Source organism: Ornithodoros turicata, chromosome 1 (assembly GCF_037126465.1).
Source record: "Ornithodoros turicata isolate Travis chromosome 1, ASM3712646v1, whole genome shotgun sequence".
NCBI lineage: Eukaryota > Metazoa > Arthropoda > Arachnida > Ixodida > Argasidae > Ornithodoros > Ornithodoros turicata.
This window is the reverse complement of record NC_088201.1, coordinates 159,264,692-159,290,979: the sequence shown is the minus strand read 5'-3', so window position 1 is coordinate 159,290,979 and position 26,288 is coordinate 159,264,692. Positions and strand designations below refer to the sequence as shown.

General features: G+C 46.3%; 1 protein-coding gene across 3 annotated transcripts; it reads left to right on the top strand.

The window, feature by feature from the left end:
• Positions 1-10,055: 10,055 nt before the first annotated feature.
• Positions 10,056-25,368, top strand: LOC135378702 (uncharacterized). 3 transcript variants are annotated; one of them, XR_010418541.1, is made up of 6 exons: positions 10,056-10,175; positions 10,611-10,787; positions 11,527-11,690; positions 13,009-13,135; positions 17,650-17,796; positions 25,077-25,368. XR_010418541.1 is itself a non-coding variant. In XM_064611797.1 (5 exons), exons 3-5 carry the CDS (start codon positions 13,121-13,123, stop codon positions 25,260-25,262), a joined length of 348 nt encoding a protein of 115 aa, XP_064467867.1. In that variant the 5' UTR covers positions 10,056-10,175; positions 11,527-11,690; positions 13,009-13,120; the 3' UTR covers positions 25,263-25,368. The 3 variants fall into 3 exon arrangements, 1 of the variants encoding a protein (XP_064467867.1); XR_010418540.1 differs by lacking the exons at positions 10,611-10,787; positions 25,077-25,368 and adding an exon at positions 18,301-25,066; XM_064611797.1 differs by lacking the exon at positions 10,611-10,787.
• Positions 25,369-26,288: the final 920 nt, after the last annotated feature.

Sequence of the window (26,288 nt, the reverse complement as noted above, 5' to 3'; positions counted from 1 at the left end):
TGTTCACTTTCAATGTTGCTCCCGACACTTCACAGAAGTGGAGCATGATCTCGAGCGCTCTCTCCACATGTGCCACCTCCGTACAGATGATGGCTACATCGTCGGTAGTAAGTGTCAGTTCCTCCTGGGTACTCTTGTATCCTGGATTGTCTCGTCTTCTATAATACGGCAGCATTGTGGCTCCACATACAGTGCAAAAAGCGTGGGAGATATGGGACACCCTTGCCGCACATTCCTCCTAACGTCAAACTTGGGTCTGACGTTACCTGTTATGAATAGCTGGGACGTAATGCATGCGTAGCATATCTGTAACCAGTTCTGCAATTCCCCTCCGATATTTACCCTGCTGCAGCACAAGTTTGTTCATTTGCCCATCACTTTTTGCAGTCATCTGCTAGTGGCCTGGTACTACAGTCGCTTGTGGTTTGCAAGAGTCGTTGCCACGCCGCCACCACTAATTCGTACTGCCATCACTCTCCAGTGTTGAAGTGGCGCCAGACTGCTTCGTGTGTGTGTGATCCAGGCACTCAAGTTGGCATGACAGAAGCAGCTGAAAGCAGGTATGCAAAGTCCACAGAGGGAAGCACTAGATCTCTTACGTGTTTCAGACTTTCTGACATTTTTATAGTCTTTGGACAGGTGCAGAACGTTAGTGTGACGTCAACGGCAGGAGAAGAAACCTATGAGAACGAATAGCTTCTTTGAAGGGTATGGGACTACTTCCTGTTGAGGTACAGCTATGACTATGGAACGCTAATTAATTTTCTAGAGATGCATCATCTACACTTGAATGCCCAGTGATACAGGGAAAGTTCATTGTCTTTGAAGCCTCCCCCCCCCCAGAATTGTTCAAAGCGTGTCACAGCTGCAGTGAGCCATGCAAGGCTACATCATATTGGTGCTAAATTTGCAGAGTCCCCCTATGCAGGACATAACTGTCATTTCTCTTTATTTCTCTCCCAATCCTATACCTTCTCAGAGGTTAATGTGGTTCTGCGTTGCATGGGCACTTCCCTTCTCTACTGATGCTTTCGGTTTCTTGTTCTGTTGAATAAACCTTCAAGTGAGAGTTTGCAGCCATCAAGCTGTCTACTGTGTTCACCCCTCATCTATATTGATGTGCTATAATGGCATAGCACATCAACATGCCGACAACCTACCAACAACAACCAAACAACCTTGCCTAGTCCTACTTTTGGATGGAAACTACATGATGTGGTAGCATCTACATACAGGGTGTTTAAAAAAACGTGTCATTCGGACTTTATAAAAAAAACGGAGCGACGGAAAAATACGGGGTAAACAGCATTCATGTGGCTACTTAGTTTACCATATTGCCAAAATATTTTCATTCGATTTTAATTAAAAGAAATTGGATTACTTTAATTGAACTCCAAAATTTCCCAAGTCAACCTAACGTTTTTTTTTTTACAGAATTAGAGAGCCCGTAGCGAACTCACTCAGAACCACCAAGAAATCCGCTCGATACTGCAAAGGGAACTGCCCAAAAAAAGTCTCGAAGTTGAGGCTTCAGAGTTTCGGGTATTCAACAGCGCACCAAATCAGTCGCAAAGATGCGCGGAGGGCAGGACATGCTCCTGCCCCCATGAAGCTAGAACAGTTTATCGCCGGACCGGCGTGCAGCACAAGACGCGCCGATAACAAGGCGGGTGACATTCCACCATACGTTGATAAACGGCAAACAAAAATGATTCCGCCTCTTTTTTCCCGCCCTCTTTTTTTCGACCTTCTATCTTTCATGGAGGCAGGAGCATGTCCTCCTCTCCACGCATCTTTGCGACTGATTTGGTGCGCCGTTGAATACCCGAAACGTTGAAGCCTCAATTACAGGACTTTTTGGGCAGTTCCAATTGCAATATCGAGAGGATTTCTTGGTGGTTCTGAGTGAGTTCGCTACGGGCTCTCTAATTCTGTAAAAAAAAAAAACGTGAGGTTGACGTGGGAAATTTTGAAGTTCAATTAAAGAAATTCAATTTCTTTTCATTAAAATCAAAAGAAAATATTTTTGCAAGATGGCAAATTCAGTTGCCACAAAAGTGCCGTTTACCCCGTATTTTTCCGTCGAATGACGCGTTTTTGAAACACCCTGTATATAAAATTTTAGTCGACGGAGATTTGCTGTTTTTGTACAACTTTCATTGTACATTTCTTTTGTCTCACTTAGTACACGTAAAGAAAAGTTCTCATCTTCATCATGATGACAGGTCATTGTTGGATGCAGCATTATTGTTCCTGTAATCGTTTCATCAACAGAGAATACAAAAGTGCACAAATGGTAAAATATCCCTTGCTCGTTAAATTCAAAAGGGAAATAGAAAGCTGTTTATACTTCTCCTGGTTTATTTTGTTCCAGGTTTTACAACTCTATCAAGTATATTAAAACATCAGACGCCAAGAGGTCCTACCCTGTTTCCTAAATCTCTGAACAATAAAAAAGAAAGATATGGTTTGAGTTGTGACAGAATGTTGCCTCTGCTCTTATATTATATTTCAATTAGATGTTACGATGCATTTGTCGTGTACACTGAAGGCAGTTTCAGTTTGCATGGCTGTCAAAAGTACTTTACAAAAGTACATCTCAATTACAGTAACAGAGAACTTATGCGCTAAATTATTTAGCCATTTTGGAGTACTAAGCACACCAATGCTGCATGGTTAACTTTGAACCCAGATCAAGGGTTGATAATACAAGAAGTCGGCCCTCAAGTCCTTTACAAATGCTAGTTGGTGATGTGATAATAAATCAGTTTCCTTATGGCAAAACAGAGTTAATCAAGTGTTAAATCCCAATCTTGGTCCAAATATTAATTGGCATTTGGAAACGTGGTCAGTAAGAAGTATATTAAAAGGGTCACACATGTTACACAGTTCAGCTGAATGATAGTGATGAAAATTATCTTATTTACTCCTCATATATACAAGACATGAGTATAATCTACAAATACAGATATGCCCCCAGGTTACTTAACCCTCCAGGAACAAACTATATAATAATTATAATATGCTGTGGTAGCAAAAAAAAATGTCAAAATCCCTAATAGCATGCACGGCGCAGATTGAGATCTAGTGGGGTACTTTCTATTGTATTTTCTCGGAGCACCCCATATCCTTCTTTTGAATGGTCGACAGGTGACATAACAGAATTTCCTGCAGAAATAAGGGTTTTCCGTCCAGTTTGCCGTTCAAGTAGCGCGTAAAGACCACATGGCGCTGCCGCGTATGTTGCCATGCTCTTCGGTGTCTCGGATGTATGTAAAAGACACTTGGCAGTACTTCTGTGCCAAGGCACAGTATTTCGAAATATTCGTTAGTTGTGATGCAATTGTCTGTCTGCTTTTCACACTCATTCTCTACGTCTCGGCAGCAAGAACCATAGTATGCGTCGGTTTGCATTTCACACATGAACACCTGCACGACGAAAAAACAGCAGTTGTTTCGGACACAAGTGCTTCTTCCTGATACATGGAAATTTTACAAACCAGTCCGTGTTCACGGCACGGTGAGCTACTGGTGGGGACGAATGTGACTCCGGTTAATCTCTGGACGAGGCATCTTCTGCTTCGAAGCACACGGAGGCACACACTTTCCAGCCCGCTTACGCACGAACAGAAGTTATGTGTGAGCGACAGTTCTCGAATGCGGAATACCAGCGCACTCATGTTGAAGAGGCTCGAGATTCTCGACGTAGAAAGTGGTTACAAATGCCCACTGCCATTTTTGTTTTCGCCGAATTAGCGAAAGAAATGGCGCGTATTACATGCGTCCTCGACAGATGGCGCGGGGTCATGCAACTGTTGACAGACTGCTCGGTTTCCTACTAGGTCCCTCGACATGCAATTATAGAAAATTCGATTACAGAAAAACTTCAGCAATTTGAGCCGAGTGTTTTGATATTTGAACTTTTGAAGGCTCAAGCTTTTCGCTGCACATAAAGTTTCGATTGGTTTATATTAACTTTTCGGTCCCTTTAAAAAGATCCTCTTCAGTGGGCTTTTTTGAATAAAACACGAATATTTTAGGATATTTTTAGAGAAATATATACAATTCTAGACATGTGACACGGAGTACAAAGGTGCTTTGCTCTTCTTGATTTCCGGTGACCTCCCATAGTTTGTGTTTACGGAACTGCCTTTCCCAGCAACATTGTATCAGTTTCTATTGTTTCCCGAAAAGTGGAGTTCCATGTACACGTGACTGAATGGTATGGATCCTAGACGCCTGTATTAGCTGCTGTGTTAAAAAAGTTAAAAAGACACAAAGTTAAAAAGTTAAAAGCTAATGCTGCGCGTACCTGGGCTTTTGCAAACATTCAACACTACAAAAGAATACACCGGGAATAACGAAAACATTTTCCGTGTGACGTTGAATCAGATTGTCTTTCACATCACATCTGAAGAAAATCTCTAAACAATCCAGATAAAATTGTCTGGATAAGATCCAACAAAAGCTAAACAACCCTGATTGTATATATTTTCATCAAGCAGGAGAACTACACAATGGGGCTAGTATTGTCAACTGTAAGATGGGATGCAGGCTCCTTGAGAGTCTGAAACAGTGGTATTGCTAACCGTTACTACGCCGGCAGTAACTCTACAACAGATTTTAAGAAAAAATCTCCCCGGGAACAGTACCGCAAGCGGTCGTATTTGGAAAGTTACCTTGGAATAGACTTCAACTGCAAATAGTTATTGCTTGGGGGGAGTGTCGGTTAGAATGTATGTTTCGCTTGTTTTCAGTGTCAGTAAACGGTTGAAAGTAGCGTCGTCGCTGTCCTCTTCCTTCTTTTGTCGCCTGGCCAAGGGTCTATAGACATCCTCTTTTCACTTAAGTCATCTCTGGGCCGGCGGACGTTCTTGGCCATGTGTTGCTCAGCCGTCGAAAGACTAATTACCTCAAAAGCCGATAATCGACTTTTTAATGATAAAAGCTACGAAGTTGTCCGAATGAGAACATCTGCTCCTTTCGGTCACCTGATATCGTAGCCGTTCAATGGATCGTCCGCAAAAGAAGTAGTGAAGAACTCCATTTGTTTCTTTATTTTGTTCACTGCCCATCTTCGGAGACGCAACGAACTCGCGGATGCTGCAGCAGCAGCTGCTGCTCTTTCTAATGACACAACTCCTTTCGAGGGTACTTATCACGGCCTTCAATCGGACCCGAAGAAGAAAATTCATGTAGCATGACACCAAGACTCGTATTCTCTGAAAATGAACAAATTACATCTCATTAGGGGTAGCATACTCAGTTCCAGGTTCCGTTTCGAAAATCGTTCGTTTGAAGTCATTTTGAGCCGACTCAGAATGGGACACACACACTTGACACATGGTTTCCTGCTGCGCAGAGAGATGCACCCCAATGTTTGCGCTGTGGAGTGCAACTCTCTGTGCAACTCTCTACAGAGCCTGACCACCTGTCCACCACACGAACATCATAGTTGTCGTCATTTTCATGAATTTTATCGAGATATCGAGAATATTTTGCTGAGTCATGAACCTCTTATACCCCCTTCAAGAACTTTTAGCTTTTTTAGGGGTATTGGGCTTTTTTTTGACCGACTTCCTGTGGCATCTAAAACATATTTCAAACCAGAGCGTCGAAAGGAAACCGTAACCGTAACCGAAAACTGGAATTAATGGTAATTTTTAGCTGGAACTCAACACGAACTGAACCGTAATTACTAGCGTCACGTTGGAGATGAACTGGAACCGAACCGATATAAAAAGTTCCGTTACCCGTTCGGCTTGGTGTGTGTAGGGGGTGATGTGAGGGTTCGAGCGGTCTGCCTGCCTTGATTGGCGGCACGTTGCTCGCGGCACGTTTCTCGTACCTATAATTGTGTAGCATATTAGAACATCGAACCGGTTCAGAACCGGATTACAGACTCTGAACCGGTAAATCGAACCAATATATGTGAACTCCGGAGCTGAACCGGTACCGAACGTTTATGACCGAGCCCGAACCAGAAACAATCGGAAAACGTTTCGGTTCAGCGCTCTGGTGTGCAAACACATTCTGAATACCAACTCTCACACAGGCACTAAGGCTTCGCCAATGCCGTCCTCCTAGCGGTATGTAGTGACGACGACGCTTGGGTTTCGGAAAGTGAAATACCAATGTTGATTATAGTGGTATGAGGGGCGTTCAATCTGTAATTTGCCAGAGTATGAACTATCGTTGTGGAAGTATATATAAAAACTGAGACGATGATTTTGAAACAGCTTCCAAGTTAAGCGGCACGAGAGTCGACATAGGCTGAATGTATATACAGTAGAATGGCAAACCACCAGATGCTGCGGTAGCTGATTCCTTAAAAACTGATACACTCTGACGTGTTTCGCCGCAGTTGGAGAAGGTCTTGCAGCCATGTGAAGCCTGTTCGGTCCCTGGCAGGTCATCGGTCCTCCACAGGATGGTCATTCGTGACGCAATCCAGTGGTTAAACCTGAGACAGCTAACAGCGGTGTAAGCCTCGTTCGACCAGGCAAAAGCTTTCGACAGAGTGCGTCATTCGTATCTGTTTTCCACACTTACAGCTTACGCTTGCCATGAAGCGTGGATTGGCTTTGTGGAAGTGTTGTACCTTGGTGCAAAAAGCCTGTTCTCCGTTGCTGGTGGTCTATCGCGTCCTGTTGAGATTACGCGCGGTGTACGGCAGGGCTGTCCCCTTTCTCCTGTATTGTACGCTGTTGCAATGAACCCGCTCCCCGTACGTTTAAGCTCCCTCTCTGTCCCTCTGAGGTTGCCTGCTGGTTGCCCCCCTCCTGTTTTTGCATATGCAGATGATATTTCTGTCATGCTACGAGGGCAAGCTTGCCTTGAACCGGTGCTGAAGGCTTTCGACGATTAAAGTAAAGTGTCTGGTACACAACTAAACAGGTCTAAGAGCGGTGCCGTCTACATTATGCGGAACCTTCCCGCGTTGCCCCCTACGGCGTACCCTCGAAAACTCTGGTCAAAATCATCGGTGTTGTCTTCGATGGTAGTGGGGTATCTCCTGTAAACTGGCTTAAACGTTCCTCAGTGTTCTCCGTGAACTCAAATCTGTAGACCTGCCCTTCACTTCCCGTGCCCTCTTACTGGCCTCTTGGCGCTACAGCCGTATGTGGTGTCTCGCCGCGTATGTCTGCCATCTGCAGTCATTCGAGTCGCCATAACGCGCAATGCATTCCGTTTCCTGTGGCATGGCCTAGAGCGAAAGGGACTTTGCCATTCACGTGTGCACTGGATCTGTGACCTCCTCCCAGCCTTGGAAACAAGTCTGCTTGCGCTGATATCGTACACCGATAAAAACCAACCTGACTTCTTCGGGACTCCGCAGTCGGCGGCGATCGTGGCCCGAACTATCATCTTGCTGTTACGATTCTAGGTTATAAATGTCACTCTGCTGAGTTACACTGCAATCGACGTAGACAGGAACACACCTGGTCGTACAGCGAAAGGAACTTTGGCATTCACGTGTGCACTGGCTCTGTGAGCTGCTCCCAGCCTCGGAAACAAGTCTGCTTGCGCTGATATCGTACACCGATAAAAATAACCTGACTTCTTCGGGACTCCGCAGTCGGCGGTAATCGTTGCCCGAACTAACATCTTGCTGTTACGGTTCTAGGTTATATATGTCACTCTACTGAGTTACACTGCAGACGGCGTAGACAGGAACACACCTGGTCCTACAGCGAAAGGAACTTTGCCGTTCAAGTGTGCACTGGCTCTGTGATCTGCTCCCAGCCTCGGAAACAAGTCTACTTGCGCTAATATCGTAAACCGATAAAAAGCATTCTGACTTCTTCGGGACTCTGCAGTCGGCGGTGATTGTGGCCCGAACTAACATCTTGCTGTTACCATTCTAGGTTAGATATGTCACTCTGCTGAGTTACACTGCAGATGGCGTAGACAGGAACACACCTGGACCTAGAGCGAAAGGGACTTTGCCATTCACGTGTGCACTGGGTCTGTGACCTGCTCGCAGCCTCGGAAACAAGTCTGCTTGCGTTGATATCGTACACCGATAAAAACCAACCTGACTTCTTCAGGAATCTGCAGTCGGCGGCGATTGTGGCCCGAACTAACATCTTGCTGTTACCATTCTAGGTTAGATATGTCACTCTGCTGAGTTACACTGCAGATGGCGTAGACAGGAACACACCTGGACCTAGAGCGAAAGGGACTTTGCCATTCACGTGTGCACTGGGTCTGTGACCTGCTCGCAGCCTCGGAAACAAGTCTGCTTGCGTTGATATCGTACACCGATAAAACCAACCTGACTTCTTCAGGACTCTGTAGTCGGCGGCGATCGTGGCCCGAACTAACATCTTGCTGTTACCATTCTAGGTTATATATGTCACTGTGCTGAGTTACACTGCAGACGGCGTAGACAGGAACACACCTGGACCTAGAGCGAAAGGGACTTTGCCATTCACGTGTGCACTGGGTCTGTGACCTGCTCGCAGCCTCGGAAACAAGTCTGCTTGCGTTGATATCGTACACCGATAAAAACCAACCTGACTTCTTCAGGAATCTGCAGTCGGCGGCGATTGTGGCCCGAACTAACATCTTGCTGTTACCATTCTAGGTTATATATGTCACTCTGCTGAGTTACACTGCAGATGGCGTAGACAGGAACACACCTGGACCTAGAGCCCCACAGACCACAAGGTCCCAACTTCGTTAGCCCCAATAACTAAAATACTCACACTTTTGCGCCGTTTAGGTGGATGTTCTTTCCCCGGTGTGGACAGGTACTGTGATGGCACTACAACTTTATTCAAACGACACTTAGCTTGGTATCCAATACGTTGAAGAGCTTAAGCGTCTCTTTCGTAATCGCAATCATGGAAATGTTCGCTACATACACGGGCAGTCGATGGAACTGCGCCTTCTTTCCATTCCGGCGGTCCGATTGCTTCCTGGCATGAAAACGCTGTCCGTCTCGTCACTGAGAAGCATATGACACTGGATGCTCGGCGGATATTGACTTGATTTAGGGCAGCCAACCACCCAACGTCGTCTCGGTATGTCGGCGAAAACCACAGGATACGACTGCGATAGAATGCGACCATCGCGCGGAAGCTGGCGTCATCGAGAATTCCACTCCCGATGAACGCATAGCCTGGATCGTACGGCGCATGCTCCTGGCGGGACCACGCACGTCACGATGACGTGTCGCGGACCCAATCTTGGTTCGCGTCAAGTTACTCAGGGTGTCTTCGTGCGGCAGCTCTACACGGCGTGGCGCCAGCTGTACTGCCTTCGCGGCTCCGTTTTAATTCGCTCCCAAGAAAACTCCTCGCATGACGAAGGTAAAACTTTGGTTCCAGACTCAGAAAAGTGTTTTCTTCCTGATGAAAATGCGAAAATTATCATTCCATAGTGCCTGTAAGAGACTCACGATGGTGGTGAAAGGACTCGGCTTTGTCGGCCTCACAAAGGTAATTTGCGGTGGTGGTGGTGGTGGTGGTGGTGATAGGGCTTGCCGTTGTCGGCCTCACGTATGTGGGCAACGTCACGACTCACGCCCTGGTGATTTGCCCTGTCACAGCAAACGTGCCACCAGCGAATTAGAGCGCTGTTGCACGGACTTTTAGATTTCCAATGCATAGACCCTATTGAGATATGAGCAGGTGAAGGCTGCTTTATGTTTTGTCTCGAATTCTTGCGCATTGTACAACCAGCTAGCTTGCATCCACCTATTGTTTCCATTGGTATATTGCCCTCCACCATGCGCAAGGACACTAATCTAGGCGACAAACCAAGACTTGAGGTGGCGCCACACTGCACACTCTCGTTCGTATAATAATCGCGACGCCGGTTCAGTAAGGAGGTTAGATTGATTGCAAGGGATCTAGCAGATCGAAACGTTTTACCTGCCCTACAATGCTGCCATCCTCGGCCGAGATCGAACCTCCGAGCTTGAGCTCAGCAAGCCAACACGTAACCGACTAAACTACCGAGGAGGGCTGCGCTGGCGCTGTGAAAGCATACATCTGTTGAAAGCGGCTGGTATCTGTCATGCAGAAGAAGCAGAAGGAAGCAGCGCGGGCTCGTGAAGAAGAAGAAAAAGTTCTAACACTCCAGTCGCTGTTCAGTCATGAGTGAACCTCAATGGATGTCGTTTCTTTGGCTCACATAATCCCGCTTCCCGTTGCACCTTCTGGAAGGCGAGTGTTACGTTGAAAGCTTTGTGTACATGCTGCTATATCTGTCAAGATACACGCATCTCATGCGCGGTTTATAGCACAGTATATACCGTTCGCAGTTTCGCGAATGTTTAACTCCCAAGCAGGAGCCGAGGCGCACTTTATGCGTTAATTTTCCTTTCTTCGAACTATGAGTAAACTTGAGCAGCAGGTTAAGACATATCGTTGACATAGATCGAATCTTCGAATGGGAAGACCTAACACTGTAGTAAGTTTTATGCTTGTAACACCGGCACCTACACTTGTGGTAGACTACTAATGTAACATGTGGAACAGTGGATGCTATGTCAGATTCATTCTATGGTTCACGATTTTGTCGAACCTCTTCTTATGTTCACAATGTTGCAACTATGATTTCAATACATTGTCAATTACAATAGTTTTAATTTTTCGTAGGCTCCATCAACCGCGGGGGTCTACAGCTGAACAGCAGCGGCGGACGCTGTCGACCCCTCGAACAGGTGGAGCTGTGTACAGGCCCCGCCACCCTTAACCGTAGCGCGGGAGCGCGTGGCCTGCTTGTATGTCAGCGCCGCCTTGCGCCGATGCTGGGATGGAGGCTCTAAGACCATGGTACACGAGCGCCTCCCCTCGATCGGTTGAGCTCAGGGTAATCGGCATGGTACGAATGGATCACCTGCTGTACAGCATCACCTTACGCCCTCGCAAAACAGGCACAATAACCGCGCGTGTGCGTTATCTACCACGCTTTATCTTAATGCCGGTTTGCGGAAGGGCGAGCTTGAGAGGCACAATATTCTGAAATAAGTTTGAGCCATATGCAAACACTGTAGGCCCACCCATGTTTGCTCTGAGCGTTCTGTTCACTATGATATGTGTCATCAGATAATTTTGTATGTTGTTTCATGGTGGTGAGGAAATACTTCGTAACGTATCTGTGCGGATGCAAATACGCCAAAGAAACACTGATATTTTTCCTCGTATACTGATTTTCTTACCGCTGAGGTGTCTGCAGAGAGTACTGAGTAGGTACTGAGCACTGAGTAGGTGATCCGTGCGTGCTTGTCATGCCGCGCTACGGTTAAGGATGGCGGCGCCTGTACCATATCGTAGAGAAAATAAAGTAGCTTTTCTGTTCGGTCTGGACATTACTCCTTGGCCCGTAACGCGTGCGTTTTGCGAAGGCCAGGCACTCGAGTCACCTTGCGCCGTGTTATTCTTTCACCGCTGTGGTTTGAGATCACGTTATCAGTGCTGTTATCGAGCAATATCCCGAGATGGAATGTTTTAGCGTAACAGAGTTCAATTGAAGTGATTGTGTCGTGGCTACTAATTTTGCTATTCTTAGTAGAAAGCCTAACTCTGACCACGACGAAGGCAACCACTCGGGAAGTTTTCGTTGATACTACGACACACCACGGCGACTGCGACCACGGCGCCAATTGACTACTACTACGACTACCACTACCACGACTACCACAACAACGACTACTACTACCACCACCTTGAAACCACGTAAGTGGTTTATATTGTAAATCCTTGATATTGATGATTATCGGTGCAGAACTGTTGTTTGTACGTTGTGAATTCTGTTCACCGCATCACTGCTAATGTATAATGTCCTTTCTTCCCGAGCTTTGCGTAATAAATTTCTTGCTTGCGTCAGCTCAGTCGTTCAGATAACATTTCAAACACTGGATGATGTGTGTTACTTCATGTTCTTCACCGTGTGTGACCGACTTCACCGTTCTTCACCGACTTGTGTGTAGCTGCCAATGTTGGCATCACTAACGTGGACGATATCGGTTCTAAATTTGCAGAGCGGATTTCAAAATTCTAGTCCATACCCATAAATAACTTTTTATTGGCGGGGGGTTTATTACCTCACTTACTTCGCTCACGGGTCCATCACAACGTTCTTTTTCCTTAATTTGTGCAATTTCGACTTGAAAACTACGCAAGAGTATCTAGCAAAAAATATATTGGGTTGTTTCTCTAAATGCTGATTCACAGCTGCTCCGCGCTAGACCGGCTTTAAACCACCCCCACCCCTAGTTTAAAGCAGTCCTATGCAAATACATGGGAGTTAGACCATCGCTAGAGCGCCGGGTTTACGTCGTGTGAACGGCGAACAAAATGAGACATTGAGGGCAAATATTGATTGGAGTGCAACAATATCCGCCTTACGAACGCTTCTAGTAGCTTTACAAGTGTAAACTTACATATATTTCGCCGCAAAATTTATGCGAAAAAAGTCTATGCGCTGTCCACACAAACTCCATGGAGGCCGCCAAGGGCCTCACGGCAGTCGGGTTAGAATAGCAGGGTGGTGGTTCGTGATTTGCGGACGAAGTTCTCACGCGATCAATTTAAACCAGACGTGACCAAACGTCACAAACCCAGTGGCTAAGTGGGACTGCTGAATACGGGCATGTGAATTCATTCTTCCCGGAGAATAAACCACATCGTCTGCTTATCATCAGACGCTAGAACATGATGGATAGCGTGGCAAAGATAGTCTGAAATGGCGCCCTCACCGTGCGATTTCCTCGTACCGGGTACCATCTCCACCACCACACACTAACAGTCGCGACTTGGCCCCAATTTTCAGCTACCAATCATTTTTACTCTGTATCCATGTCGTCCACGTTCGTATTGTGCGGGTGTGGACGGTGTGGACAAACATTACTGTTCAGTTGCTGCTATTGAATGGAATAGGCTCCCTAGTGCGCCGAAATGAATGTCCCGTAAGTCTTGTGTCAGTGCCTACTAGCTACAGAATATGCGGTATGTGCTTCTGGCTGCTTCTCATGATAGCAGTTTCTCTTTACAGAGGAATTAAGCCAGACGCAAGTGTACCGAACAACTCTCAATCGTAATATAACGGACCCATACGCATGCTGGACTACAGGACCGTCACCCTGGGATAGACCTGGCATGCCGTTATGCAGTCGTCATTTGTAAGCAACGTTTTTGTCTCATGTTCGGAAACGGAAAAATCCGTCGCATCGGTACTATTGTCCGATGGAAATAATGTCACTCGCAAAATGCCATGGGTCCGGTTTCACCAACGCTGGTTAACTTCGAACTAAGGTCAGGGGTAGCTAAACCTTGAAATTAGCACTTTAATTCCTTTTAGCAACGTTAGTCAGATATGTGCTGAATGTCTTACTGACAATAACTACTCTTGGTGAAGTAGAGTTCAGGGTTACAATCAAGTTCAGGGACTGCTGATCTCGGTTCAAATGTTAATCTGTGTTGGTGAAACAGGGCTATAGTAAAATATACAGTCGCTGGCCCAGACCGGAACGCTGGCAGGGTGACCGACTTTGTACGGGAGAACATTCTTTCTCCTGAGCAATTGCGTCGTCTACTTGATAGATAAATGCACGTGGGAAACTTGCACAGGAAATTGCAGCGATTCCGCAGTCAACTGACGGAGACGCTGTTATTGCCGCAAAACAACTGTTTCTATGAGTGGAGTATGCAGCCGTGCACAGCTGGACAGAACAGTTGTGACGAGCAGGTTAGTACGCGTCGTGGGCCGAGTTCAGAGGTAACTGCCGACATGCGTCTGGAAGGTCTGCAGAAAAACGGGAGAGCACATCCGGCAGAATTCTTTCCCACGACCTCAAACAAACGAACGGATGTTTTTGTCCAATCAGCCATGCCATTTGGTCTTTCGGCAAAGATCGAGGCGCGTTTCCAGCTCGACAGACGGTGTCGATAAGAAGATGCCTGGCAACGCACGCGCGCTAGATTTTTGCTCCACCTTCCCAACTGTGGTACTGCGGTTTAGCATCGGCAAAAGAAGGGCAAAAGCCGCGAGTTTTCCTGAACGAGGTGTTCATACGCTGTAAGCTAAGCAAGATGTGTGCTCACCCCATGCATATAAGCGTGGATGTTCAAGCTACCTCCCCTTTGGAGCCATTACTGTTCTTGGAGATTCACTCGCCGGCATTCAGGCATGTGACTGGGTTCCAACCACTGCCTTTGAAATCAACGGAATTGCTCTCGTTTAGCGCTGCGGCCCTTATAACCACTTACAAAGACAAGGATATTAGGAGACCACCCATTGCTCCATGCCAGAGTGTCACCCAGGCCATTCCAAAAGAATTGGTAAGCCGAGATTGACTGTCATGGTTCGAACACTGAACGTTATAGGGGTAAGGAAAAAGGACCGAGAGACAAGGTGCAAGAACGACACACAGAATTCTCACTTCGGTTGTGTCGTTCTTGTTCCGTGTCACCCGGTCTTTTTCCTTTTAATCGTTATGCCAGTCAGTCTGCGCCCTACCTCGCCTTCTAAAGGAAAGGAGACAATTTCCTCAATAGCCAAAAGGATAGTGTCACCAGTGACGCTTTTTGTGACAGGTGTCCTCCTCGAAAATGAGGAATACTAGAAGCAGCATTGTTCTATGAGGAAACGAGAAGCACCCAACGTCTGTCGGAAAAACCAGCGTGGGAACAGACAGCGAATGACACACTGCACTGTTTGGTTCTCTGCCGCGGGCAGAGCGGTATGTTGGATCAAGCCGTGGATCAAGGGAGGGGGAAAGTCCTGACCCACGTATATGTAGTTTTTGCAATTGACCTTAGTGCAGTAGTATGCTGTCCAAGGCAGGTCCCCCCCCCCCCCAAAAAAAAGAAAAAGATAAAGAGAACAATCTGCCTGTGGTCGGATCCAATTGTTTTATAAGTATTTGCGCGTTTGTGCTCGTTATTAGAAACAGCAATAAGACGTGGGGGCCCGAATCAATACCGCCACCTGCCTGTTCACGCCGCTCACTCACATTACGGTTACATACGTACAGTGAACTATTCAAGTATCCATGGAAAGAAACTGCGGAAACATAGACGCGACCAACCGACCACATGAGCCTCAGGTAGAAGATACATGATGTGGCCAGAAATGCTTGTAAGATAGCCAAATACCGAACTGTACGTTATCGTAAGAGAAAATATGCGGAGTGGCGTACAAGAAATGCCTCTCGGTTTTACGCGGCCGATGTAGTGCGTTCGACAATTTAATCCCGTAACATCCCAGTAACTGGGTCCCGTATGCACTGCAATTAAGTTAAAATCAATAACACTAATGCTATTCCTGCACATGCGTTCATCTACAGCTTGTACGCTCTAAGGAAAAAAGTAGAAGTTTCTACCCAAACAGGCAACTCCCTTCCTGGTAGAACGACAGTATTTCTACCATTTCTGGCCAACCCACGTGCGCCATCTCCTCCTCGGGTATGTACGCGGCGCCGGCCCCTTCCCTTGCTCGTCTCTCGCACATTTGGTCTAAGAAAAAAAAAGGTAGAATTTTCTACCCAAGCGGGTAGATCGACAGTTTCTACTCTGTAGTTTGTTTCTACTCTGCAGTAATACCCAAAATGTAAAATTTCAGTAGAAATGTGGTTGCAGTACATCTCTACCGAGATGGGTAGAAAATTCTACATTTTTCCCTTAGAGTGTAGTAATTCATTCTTTTTGGTGCAAGCTACACCTTTCTCGGCATCAATCAGGCGGTCAGACACGATAGATTTTGGTGACGGCTACCGGGTTGCAGCGTACCACGCGGTGATGTCAAATTCTGGAAGTGTCATTCGGGTGCTGTCGTCGGTGTCCTTCCGTTTGTTTGGGTGAAGTCTGACAACATAACGGGTGATGTATCGCTGTTATCGTGAGTTTCCTTGTGAAACCCTTCGTTTATTGTTGACTAGGATTTGTCAATCAAATTGGATTGACGCTGTTTCTGGTACAAATATTCCCTAAAACCATACTAACTAAAGACCTGGGAAGATATGTTCCATGTATCGGACTGGGAAGGGGTCCTATCTGATTGAATGAAACAGTTCTTTTCTGAACCACGACCAATCAGCCCGTTGCGTCTTGAGCAAAGTGGAACGTCCGTCCACACGTCGTCTAGGTTTACTAAACGATCAAATCCTCATAAATTAAATTAAATCAAGTAAGCGTTCAACATAACGCAATGCTGAACGCAGTCGGCTGCAATGACGGCGGCCGAACGCAAGTGTCAAGGCACTCCGCTTTTACCAGATCGAACACGTGTCGAGGAGAGAGAACGGTTTATTTGGGGCGGCAGCACAGAGACGAGAAAATATAGAAGAGGAGAAACGGCAGCGCAAAGCGAGCGATTTCAAGCGCCCAAGTGCCGTTTAATAGCTGCTCCAGGAGCACGAGAAGCAGGGGAGCAGTTGCTTGACGCGAACATTGTTTCTCCCGGGAACCTTTACTGAACACAGCGATCCTCCCAACAAGGTCTTCCAAGTGATATGTGACGATCATAGAGAGGTCAGTCATCTGATTCCAGTTTTGCCATCAGAACAGGTCCCTCAAAATGCTTTTAAATCATCTGGGTTAGCGTAGGACGTGCTCGTACAGCCAGGAGGGAAACACCGTGTTCACATTGGTAAGCGGCGTATTTACCGAGGATTTTTCGCTGGTCATTTCGTGGCAACGCCTAATGAGCTCGGAAATTGCGAGGTCGGCGACCACGCTGGACCACCCGAATCCTGTCCACCCGAATTCAGCCGGGAATCTAGCTATTTTAACAACTTTAATCATGTTTGTCTTCGGGTATCGTTGTCTGCTAACCCACGTGAACTTCGGCGTGTGGGCCAATGCGGGCTCGCGCCACGCTCGCGTTGCGAATGTGACAACACCGTATATAGTTACCGTAACGCACTTCCCGGTTATATCGAGGCTGGGTGAAAAAAGTGTTAGCTGGTGAAGATGCCAGAATGGTTCGCTTTCACCAAGGAAAACGCCTGCTCGGTTTCTGGCAATAAAAGAGAAAGAAAATGGCAAGGAAATGACCAGGCGAGTTCCTCATTAGTATATTGCGGCGAAAACTGGAAGCAGACGAGACAATCGTCTGGGCTGCTCTCCCGTTAGCGTGCCCTATTTCACGTCCTGAGATCCTAAGCTGCAGTGGGAGCCGAACATTACCGCATCGTTCCCATAAAATTATAATAATGGAAGTGATTTTTTATGCAAGGGTTGTCTGCGTGTAATACAGCGACATGTTCCACGTGCCACAGTATAGGATAGCGGATGATTTCGACCAGCTGGGGTTTTTTCGACGTGCGTCGTACAACACCGACACACGGTGCTGGAATCAATGTTTACCTCTCCCACATTGCTACAGTCCTCGGTCGAGTTTCAACCGGCGATATTGAGCTCAGCAAGTCCACACGTTACCGATTGAGCTACCAAGGAGGGCTATCTTTCTCGTGCACGCGTTTCCGAATGGGATAGTCTTTAAGCGTGACGTGAAATGGGCTTTCACTGTCACAATCCTGTTTCGGACATCAGGGTCTATGTTCTCATAGATACGGCAGGGAAATTTAGTTAGAAAGTTGGGAAGGTTGGTTCGCAAGCGATTTCAATACTGTATACTGAATGATAATGTGTACCATTTTATCTATTTGTTTTTACGTTGAGTCCTTATTTTCAGGTGTGCCAAAATGGACTATATCATAGGGTAGTAACCGAAAATCAGGGGCACCTTGAAACCGACACCACCCGACTCGACCAAGGGGGCCGTACGTTTGACAACACTTTCACAGTAGCGTACGACTCGGATTGCTCTATGTCGAAAACGGTATGTATATAATTGTGAAGGCCCTCTATCTCAGTAGCCTGACATATTCGAACAATGCGAACATATTGTTAAAAATATATATGCATTACCTTTCCGAGGCGCAATATAGCATATGCTGAAGGGCACTCCTTAGAAGGGCATTAGTAAACTCCTAAGGCAATGTCTTAATTTACTTTCAAAAATTATCTATTATAAAAACTACGAAGCTATCCAAATGAGAATATCTGGTCCTTTCGGTCATCTGATACCGGAGCGGTTTTCGGAAAAAGAAATCTTTCGATAGATCGTCCGCAAAACAAATCGTGAAGGAACGCATTTTTTTCATTTTGTTCATTGCGCGTCTTAGAGACGCGTCTTTTCTTCATCCCCAGTGTGAGAGACGGAAAGACCACACAATCGCCTCTTGCGTCCTGGAAGAACATTAACAGAAAACAGAAAATACAACCCAACATAAGGGCAGTTCCGATGTCACAGGGTACATTTGTTTTTGTTTTCTTTCTGCAGGTTAGAGCTCATCTTCGACGCATGAGACAGCACTGCGCTTATTCACCCTCCCACACTGGGGGTGATGGAAAGACGAGTCTCCGAAGATGCGGACGATTTATTGAACGTTTTTTTTTTCTCTTTTTTCTGAAAACTGTTCTGGTATCAGGTGACCGAAGGGACCAGATGCTCTCATTCGGACAACTTTGTAGCTTTGCTTTGCTTTCGAGTTTGCTAGTGCCCTCCTAAGGAGTGCCCATCAGCATATATTATATTGCAATAGATTTGATCTAGGAAAAAAGTGATATACATATTTCTTTAAAAATATGTTAGCTGCGGCACCCCGTATTCAGTGTGTATCAGAAGCCTCTGTGGCGCAAGTTCCAAACGATAGTTTCTAATGGTGTATTCTACAGAAGCGCCGTGTCAAATGGCGTATTTCATAAAACGCAACGTCTCAGGGGTGTGCTCCACAGCGGTGTTTGTCAGCTTTCTGCCTGAAAAAAGGTATTCATTTGCAGACACTCTATGAAGGGCGTAGAAATTTTTCTGTGCTCTTCGTGTGAGAGCCACGCCGCCCTTGCGTGTCGGTACATCTCGGGCAATTATCCCGGATAGGCTTGACTACTTAATGGAAGAAATGAGTGGCTCGATGAAAGAGGTTAGCTTATGGGTCACGCCGACGGGCCTGCAGACAGTTGGCTACGAAGGACTGTGCTCGCTGTCGCTGCGCGCGCCCTCGTAGCCCCATGTGCGAAGAGCACCGCAGATAACACGGGAGTACCTGCGAAATTGAAGCAATACGCTGCAAATTCGAGGGAAAACAAGATGTGCGCGTGCTGGTGCATCACGCTGTGCACTTAATGCGCTGCGCAGTCATAATGTTGATAATCTGCTAACAACGAGCGAGCTTGAAGTTGTGCAGGGGTTCCACTCAGCAGTTGGCAGTAATGTTTTTGCTTTTAATGTATGGTAAAGGTAGCGCCTCAACGTACACGAAGAAAATGTCACTCTACGATTCTCCTGTTTTGCACGTTACAAGCAGGGTGCGAAATATTCGCTACAGTATTTTGATCTACGTGGTTGGCCCGGATTTCATTGTACACTCCGTCCCACGCTGCTTGTAGTGAATGAATGGAAGTTGTGTGCGCACGTACACGTCCTTGCAATTCTTTTCGGTGAATAAGTTTCGCACATAGTGGCGGTGACCCGCTGAGATTTAATACAATATATCAATTTAAGTGGAAAAGTAAAATATCGTGGTATGTGCTCCGTACGTCACGTAATTCCTTGTCGTTCCCGCTGAGATTAGCTTCTAGCTGCAGCATGTTCGGAAACATAGCGATACGTGCTATTACGTTCAGAGTGTTTGAAATTGCCGAGAACCTAATACTAAAAGGGTGTGTGACACCAACAACATACACCAACAACTTTATTTTTATGCTGAGCAATGGAGAGTTTCACTAGGCATTCAAAGATGTTGTTATGCGTTTGTATTCGTAATGTGACGTTGCAAACATCATGCAAAAATCATCAAACACCGCAAGTAAGCGAAAATGCGGGACACTTCGAGGCTCGTGATGCCGCGATAGGCCATCCACCAGCCCAGTTGCTTTCGCACTGTCGCACACAATCTGGATCGGTCAGCAATCCAGGTCCGCGCAATCCCGCTGGGCGCGCCGTGCCGTCCGCACTTCACACTCGTGATCTTGGTGTTTCGTTTGCAGCCGTCTGGTGGAAGCTTTGCATAATACCCCCTGAAGTTTCAAATTAAAAGAAAACACTGGCCTAAGATGTCTACTTGAAATAAATTTACATTAATACAAATGCGATTTTGTCTGTTTCGGCGTTTGTCTGTTTTCTTACCCAGGCAGAAATCAGGACTGGTTCCCGAATGGTCCCCAAGTGGTTCCATTTGCAGTTGAATGGTCCCAGATGGGTCCCCAAGTGGTATTAATGATCCCACTCTGGCTTTAAGCGGGTTCCACTCTGGTCCCAGATGGGTCCCCAAGTGGCGTTAGTGGTCCCATTCTGGCTTTAACCGGGTTCCATTCTGGACCCAGATGGGTCCCAAAGTGGTGCAGTGTTCCCACTCTGGCTTTAAGCGGGTTCCATTCTGGGCCCAGATGGGTGCCAAAGTGATGTGTGGTTCCCACTCTGGCTTTAGGTGGGTTCCAAAGTGGTGTGTGGTTCCCACTCTGGCTTTGAGCGGGTTCGATTTTGGGCTCAGATGGTTCCAGCACTTCCAGCTGGAGCCTCACAGGTACCATTTTGTTCCCAGAATGGTCACTTGAGACTCCAAGTTGGGCAGCTTCCCAGCTTTCCCCTTTGAGATTTCATCTTGTCCACACTTGTCATATATCCTTCTGGTTTTGTTTGATCTATTACTCTGATCTATTTTAGCACATGCATGATCTCTTTTTATTGCTGTTTATCCATGTGCGTGCGTCTGCGATAAAATATATGCTGTATCCCTGTAACTCCAATTCGAGCACATATTCCCATCTGAAGGTGCATATCATAACATATTAAGTACCAGAGAAAGGTACAAAATACATCTCAACAACAACAAAAATTAAGCTAAATAACTAGAAGAAAGACAACGAAACAAAAAAGAAAGGGTAACTGCAGAGGCTGATGCAATGTGAAGACGCTACGGCGGCTACAAATTCAAACTTCAAACGGCGAGAGCCGAGAGGGAGAGGAAGGGCGAAAGAGGCGAGAGTGGCAGGTGGCATGGCGGCATGCATGGCAGCATGGAGGTAAGAAACTAAGGAGATGCCCTAAGCGCCTCTCCCAATGCAAGCGAGCGTGCTGTGACCCGCGCATGGCATTGTGGTTAGTTGCCCACACACGCGACCCATAAACGTCACGGCAAGACGTCATAAAACATGGCGTCCTCCATGTCCGCGGCGTATCTTACCTGAATACAGAGACGAGCTGCGGCCGAATAACTTGTTTCCGCTTTCATAACATCTTAGAAGTTATCACACCCGTTGAAACACAAGATAGATCATCTCAGTGTGGAAGCAATGGATCACAAATCGCTAGAAGGCGTACGTACGTCATCGTGACATTGCCTGGCTTCTCTTCTGTTTTGCTCAACTTTTGTTGTGATTTATCACGCGGCAAATGTTGAAACAACCCATAACCTTCAAAGTATTGTGCGAATGGACTCCTTGAAGGTAAGACGTTTGCTGAAGATGAGGTTTGCTAAACTTCCAATCCTCCGAGCAGACCGCCATAACGCCGAAACATGTGGGGATCACGTGACCGGGCAACTAGATGGGCGTGGTATTGCCAGGAGAGACCGCTAGAGGGGTCCCACGGCCCTCCGATCTTATAGCCCTCTCCTTAGTTTCTTACCTCCATGCATGGCAGTTAGAGCTTGAACGCGTCGCAGCAAGTTGGTTTGGTCTTCAGTTGCCGTCGCAAGGATGGTGTATCTCCTGTGCAGTATTTACGTGTGTTTTAGTGGGCTTTGTAAGACAATGCGATGACAATAGTTCCTGTGCAACACATTGTCCATTTCCCGGAAGAGTTTTGACGCCAAGAAGACCTGAACGGCGAGGGGCAAAACGCACTGTGAAGCGCCAATCGCACTGCACGTCGCGAATGTTTGCAGGTATGAGTGATGACCGTGATGTTTTGATTACTATTAAATAGATGTTTCATTTTAGAAACTTAGGAGGAACTTGAAGAGAAACAGGATAAGAAGATTCCGAACGTACGGTGAAGAGGAAAGGGGTGTCGTGACCTGCATGGAAAACAGGAGTGTCATGTGTCATCTTCTCTAGGAAAATACAAGATGTGAGGTGGCCAACGAACGAAAGCTCCCTGTGGTCCGTGAGTGCATCGCACAATCAGGCATATGCTTTGTCAAGACACAGTGAGTGATCAGACTTATACTACGTAGTATGAACAAGTAGAGATGTATTGATTATTTCTTTCTGCTCAGTGTATGCTTTTAGCAGAATAAACGGTATTTACTTGAGCAATATGTGCATTTCTACGCATTATTTTCAGTCATGCATTCAGTGGCCCCAGCTGCTATGTGGCCGGACCCCGGACCACTTAGCAGAGGGGGCCACTGGATCAATTCCACTGGTTCCAGTTCAAGTGGGACCATCGTGAAGCTGGTTCCACTTTCAACTGGTCCCAGTCACTAAGTGGGACACACTCAAAGTGGGACCTGTCCAATAAACCACTTTGAAGTGGTCCCACTCCAGAGTGGTCCCATTCTGAAGTGGTTTAACGAACTGGTCCCCCATGGGACCACTTGGCAAGTGGGACCAGAGTGGGACCAGTTCGTTAAACCATTTTGAAATGGTCCCATTCCAGATTTCTGCCTGGGTAGTGCGGGCGGCTGTCATCGCAACAATCTTGCCAACCCTGAAGCGGCACTGCGAGTAGCGAGAAGGCGAGGGTGAAAGGAAGCCACTGCACTTGCGCCAACCCTCCTTGAATCTTGGAGTGTGTAATCATGTTCCCGAGTGGGGGACAAGTGTATGCGTTGTTGATCTCTGTCGCCGAGACTCACTTTGTCCACACCTGGGGAAGATCACAATCGCTGCCTAATCATGATTGCGCGCGATGTGGATCCTGCATCAGTACGTTTTGGGTATTAGTCGACGAGGTGCAAGGTTCTGCCTTTCACAGGAAGACACGTGAGCATCTCGCAGCCCCATAAAAATCGTTCCGCGCGCTGGGAGCATCAGCGCATAGACGTAAACAACGTCACCGAGTGCCATTTCCGCGACCAAGCGCTCCCATGGGGTGGATAGGCCGGTAAGCACACCGGTCCTTCTAGTTCACCATAGTTGCCCGCCATCCGCGTAGCGTCGTCGTCTTCGCACCGACTTCTAAATCTCTTGCGTGCGCTTCTGTAAACCTGATTTTCTCACTGACCTGTGCCTCGACGACATTTCTAGTACGATCCCACAGTTTGGTGACACAACCTTCGAATGGCCGCACTGTCACCGTCGTAGCCTTTGCTAAATTGTGTCCACTAGCCTAAATCATTTTCTCACTGCCTTCGAAAGAGGACATTTCGGGACACATTTCTCGGGAGAACAAGCTTTGGAACTTCCTGTCGACGACTTCATCGGTGTTCCTTTGTGTCCTTCTACGATATACGCTTATGTGACTTTTTGTGTTCCTATGTTTGCCGTACTACACCACAAACTTTACGTTAGGTTGAAAATACGAGACACGCTGCTCGTTCAAAACTGTGATAGGATAGTCTCTCAAAATTTGTTCTTGGGAAGCCAACCGAAGCCGTGTTGTCCGAGCTTCGAAAGCAGATATTAAGTTAGAAAAATTGGAGGAAAATGCACGTGCTCTATCTCTGCACATACAGGAACCGCTTAAGAAATTTACTTATAAATAAGTTCTGCAATAGTGCAAAGAAAACACGTGCAAGTTGCACTTGAGCTGTCTGGCTTTGACCGAATAGCGTCCCTATACCCTGCTGCGTCCCTATATATAAGGCATAGATTGAGATGTTACCCGTCAGAAAGAACTCGTTACAAGCTAAGTTACCGTGTGCAAAATGAAACTAAGTTAATGACGAAGTTGTTCAGCATGAAATGTAATTCGCAGTTACTGAGTTACTTTAAAAAATAATGAATTACTTGCAAGTTACACCGGACACAAAATAACATTGCGCAGGTGCAGCGCGCGTGGCAAGTTGAGTTAGACCTTGAGTTGCCTGCGGAGGAGTGCAACACGCTTAGATCGTTTTCGTTTATGTCCAACAATAGACATCTCCCTATTTGTAAACAAATGACGTCGAAGTCTTCGACAGCGCCAAAGTTCAGTAGAATTCAACCACACTCGAAGCTAAAGGTGAACAAGGTCGCGCCCGACGGCCACGGTCTTCAGGGGACTACGACATGGTCCCTTGAAGGGACGCGACCCTTGGGCGCACTTATCTTTCAATGTGACACAGCGAACAAGTGTCCGTTCGTGGAACCCAGCCCTCCTTCAGATTTGTTTCGGTTTCATTCTGTCTACAAACGTCATGATGGCGTTTCTCTTATAGAGGTCTATCTGAACGCTTTGCATCTTACCCCAGGTAGGCGCACAATGGTTCAGCTTGATTTCAATGGCAGCGCTTCCTACTTCCTGAATAAAAAAATGTCATTGATTGAATAACACGTTTTATGGCAAAAAACACCATAAAGGAACCAGAGAAAAAGCAAGAAAATATGTGGACGTGAGTGAAAAGCGAATTAAAGGAACTTAGCTTAAGTTAACTCGCTTTTCACTCACGTCCACATATTTTCTTGCCTTTTCTCTGGTTCTTTTATGGCGCTTTTTTTTTGGCAAAGTTGTTGGTTTTGGCAAAAAGTTTGGTTGACTTTGGCAAAGTTACCTGAAAAAGGAACGAGTTACTTGTAACAGTTTACCTCGAACTCTGCTATAAGGCGAAGATTGTTCTGATTGCTTCAGATAATGGGCATATCTCCCTTCTATTCAGACCATTTGTCCTTCCAGAATTACAGGCACTAAAATGGGAAGTGGGTGTCTGTGAATAATTGATAAGTAGCGAGCTCGTAGCTGTAGTATGGCAAGACGAGGGATTTTCCGGGGTTTCGTTAACATGAACGGGTGTCGGTTTGCGAAGAGTCCGGATGTAAAATGTAGATGCGGAATTGTTCCGACTCTGAAGGATTAGATACTGTACTGTACTTTACAGCTACTAGTTCGAAGACCTTTTTGAGGGAATGAGTGAGTTTTTACAAATTGCGAGGAAGCATTACAATTTGCTGACAGCATATTTCTTTTCTTGACAGATGTGTTGGCCTTTCAATAACTGTAGCTTCACGGGCGGCTACGTCATCTTCGACGTCCACTTTCAGTACCTGTGTTCAGCACCCCCAGCATTCGTGGATTCCAAGGGTGACTCTGGCGTTGTGAAGTGGGCAAAAGTTAATATGAACAAGAACTACGTCGGCATAAACTGCAGAGACTCCTGCTGATAAGTTCATGGGTAAAGAATGTGATTACCATTTGGGTGCGGAGTATTGTTTATATGGCCGTGAAGCAATCTGATGTGATATGATGCAATATATGATATTCCATCCATGACTCCTGCCTGCAGTCTTCCTGCCCTGTTAGACAGCGTAGGGGCTGTGTTATGCTGCCTTGCGTGATGCTGAGCCAAAGTCTTAAGCTTAAGCTGGAAAGCCGAAGTCCATTAGTATGGACTCTAATATAAAGCTATGAGAAGTGTCGCATTTGCATTTGCGTTCTGAGTACGGCCAGGCGGATATCCTCTCGGAGACAGTACGTATATTGCAATACCGTAGAGCAAAGGCCGTTCTATCCTCAAAATCGTGAATCCTAATTTTGCTGTGGAAATGAATCGACCATGGTAGGTTTCACTTTATATCCTGTTCGTATTAAAACATCCAAAATTAAATCGAATATAGAATCCCGTATTGGATGTGATTCGCTTCGGTATTCAAAAGAAGGCGAAAATTCGCATATATGCGACATTGCGAACGACCCAAATCATAAACAATGTCGCATAAAATGAGAATGGATGTCAAGCATGCCATGCCCAAAGCAGAGTGGGGGAGTGACTTCATTTTAATAGTTTTCGTTTTCGATCAATCGGTCGACACACATGAGTAATACACAAAAAACGCACTATATTACACAAATAAGTAATACAGTAATGTGTAACAAATGTAATACAAAACAAGAAACATATGGCGCACGTAAAGTCGAAAGAGTTAAATCAATCAGTGCGTCTTTAAATGTAGAGATGTCCCGGATGGCGACGATGTTACGGGGAAGAGAGTTCCACTCCCATGCTGTATGAATAGAGAAAGAATAGGAAAATGACCGTGTTAGTAAATGAGTGGGCGACACGGTAGGAGGTGTAATCTGGTGATGAAAGGTGGTGTGCACCATTGGGCCGTTGATGATGCAGCTTGTGGAATAGCTTGTGGAATAGAAGCAGCGTCGGCTAAAGCCGAGATGGAGGAGGAATGAAATGA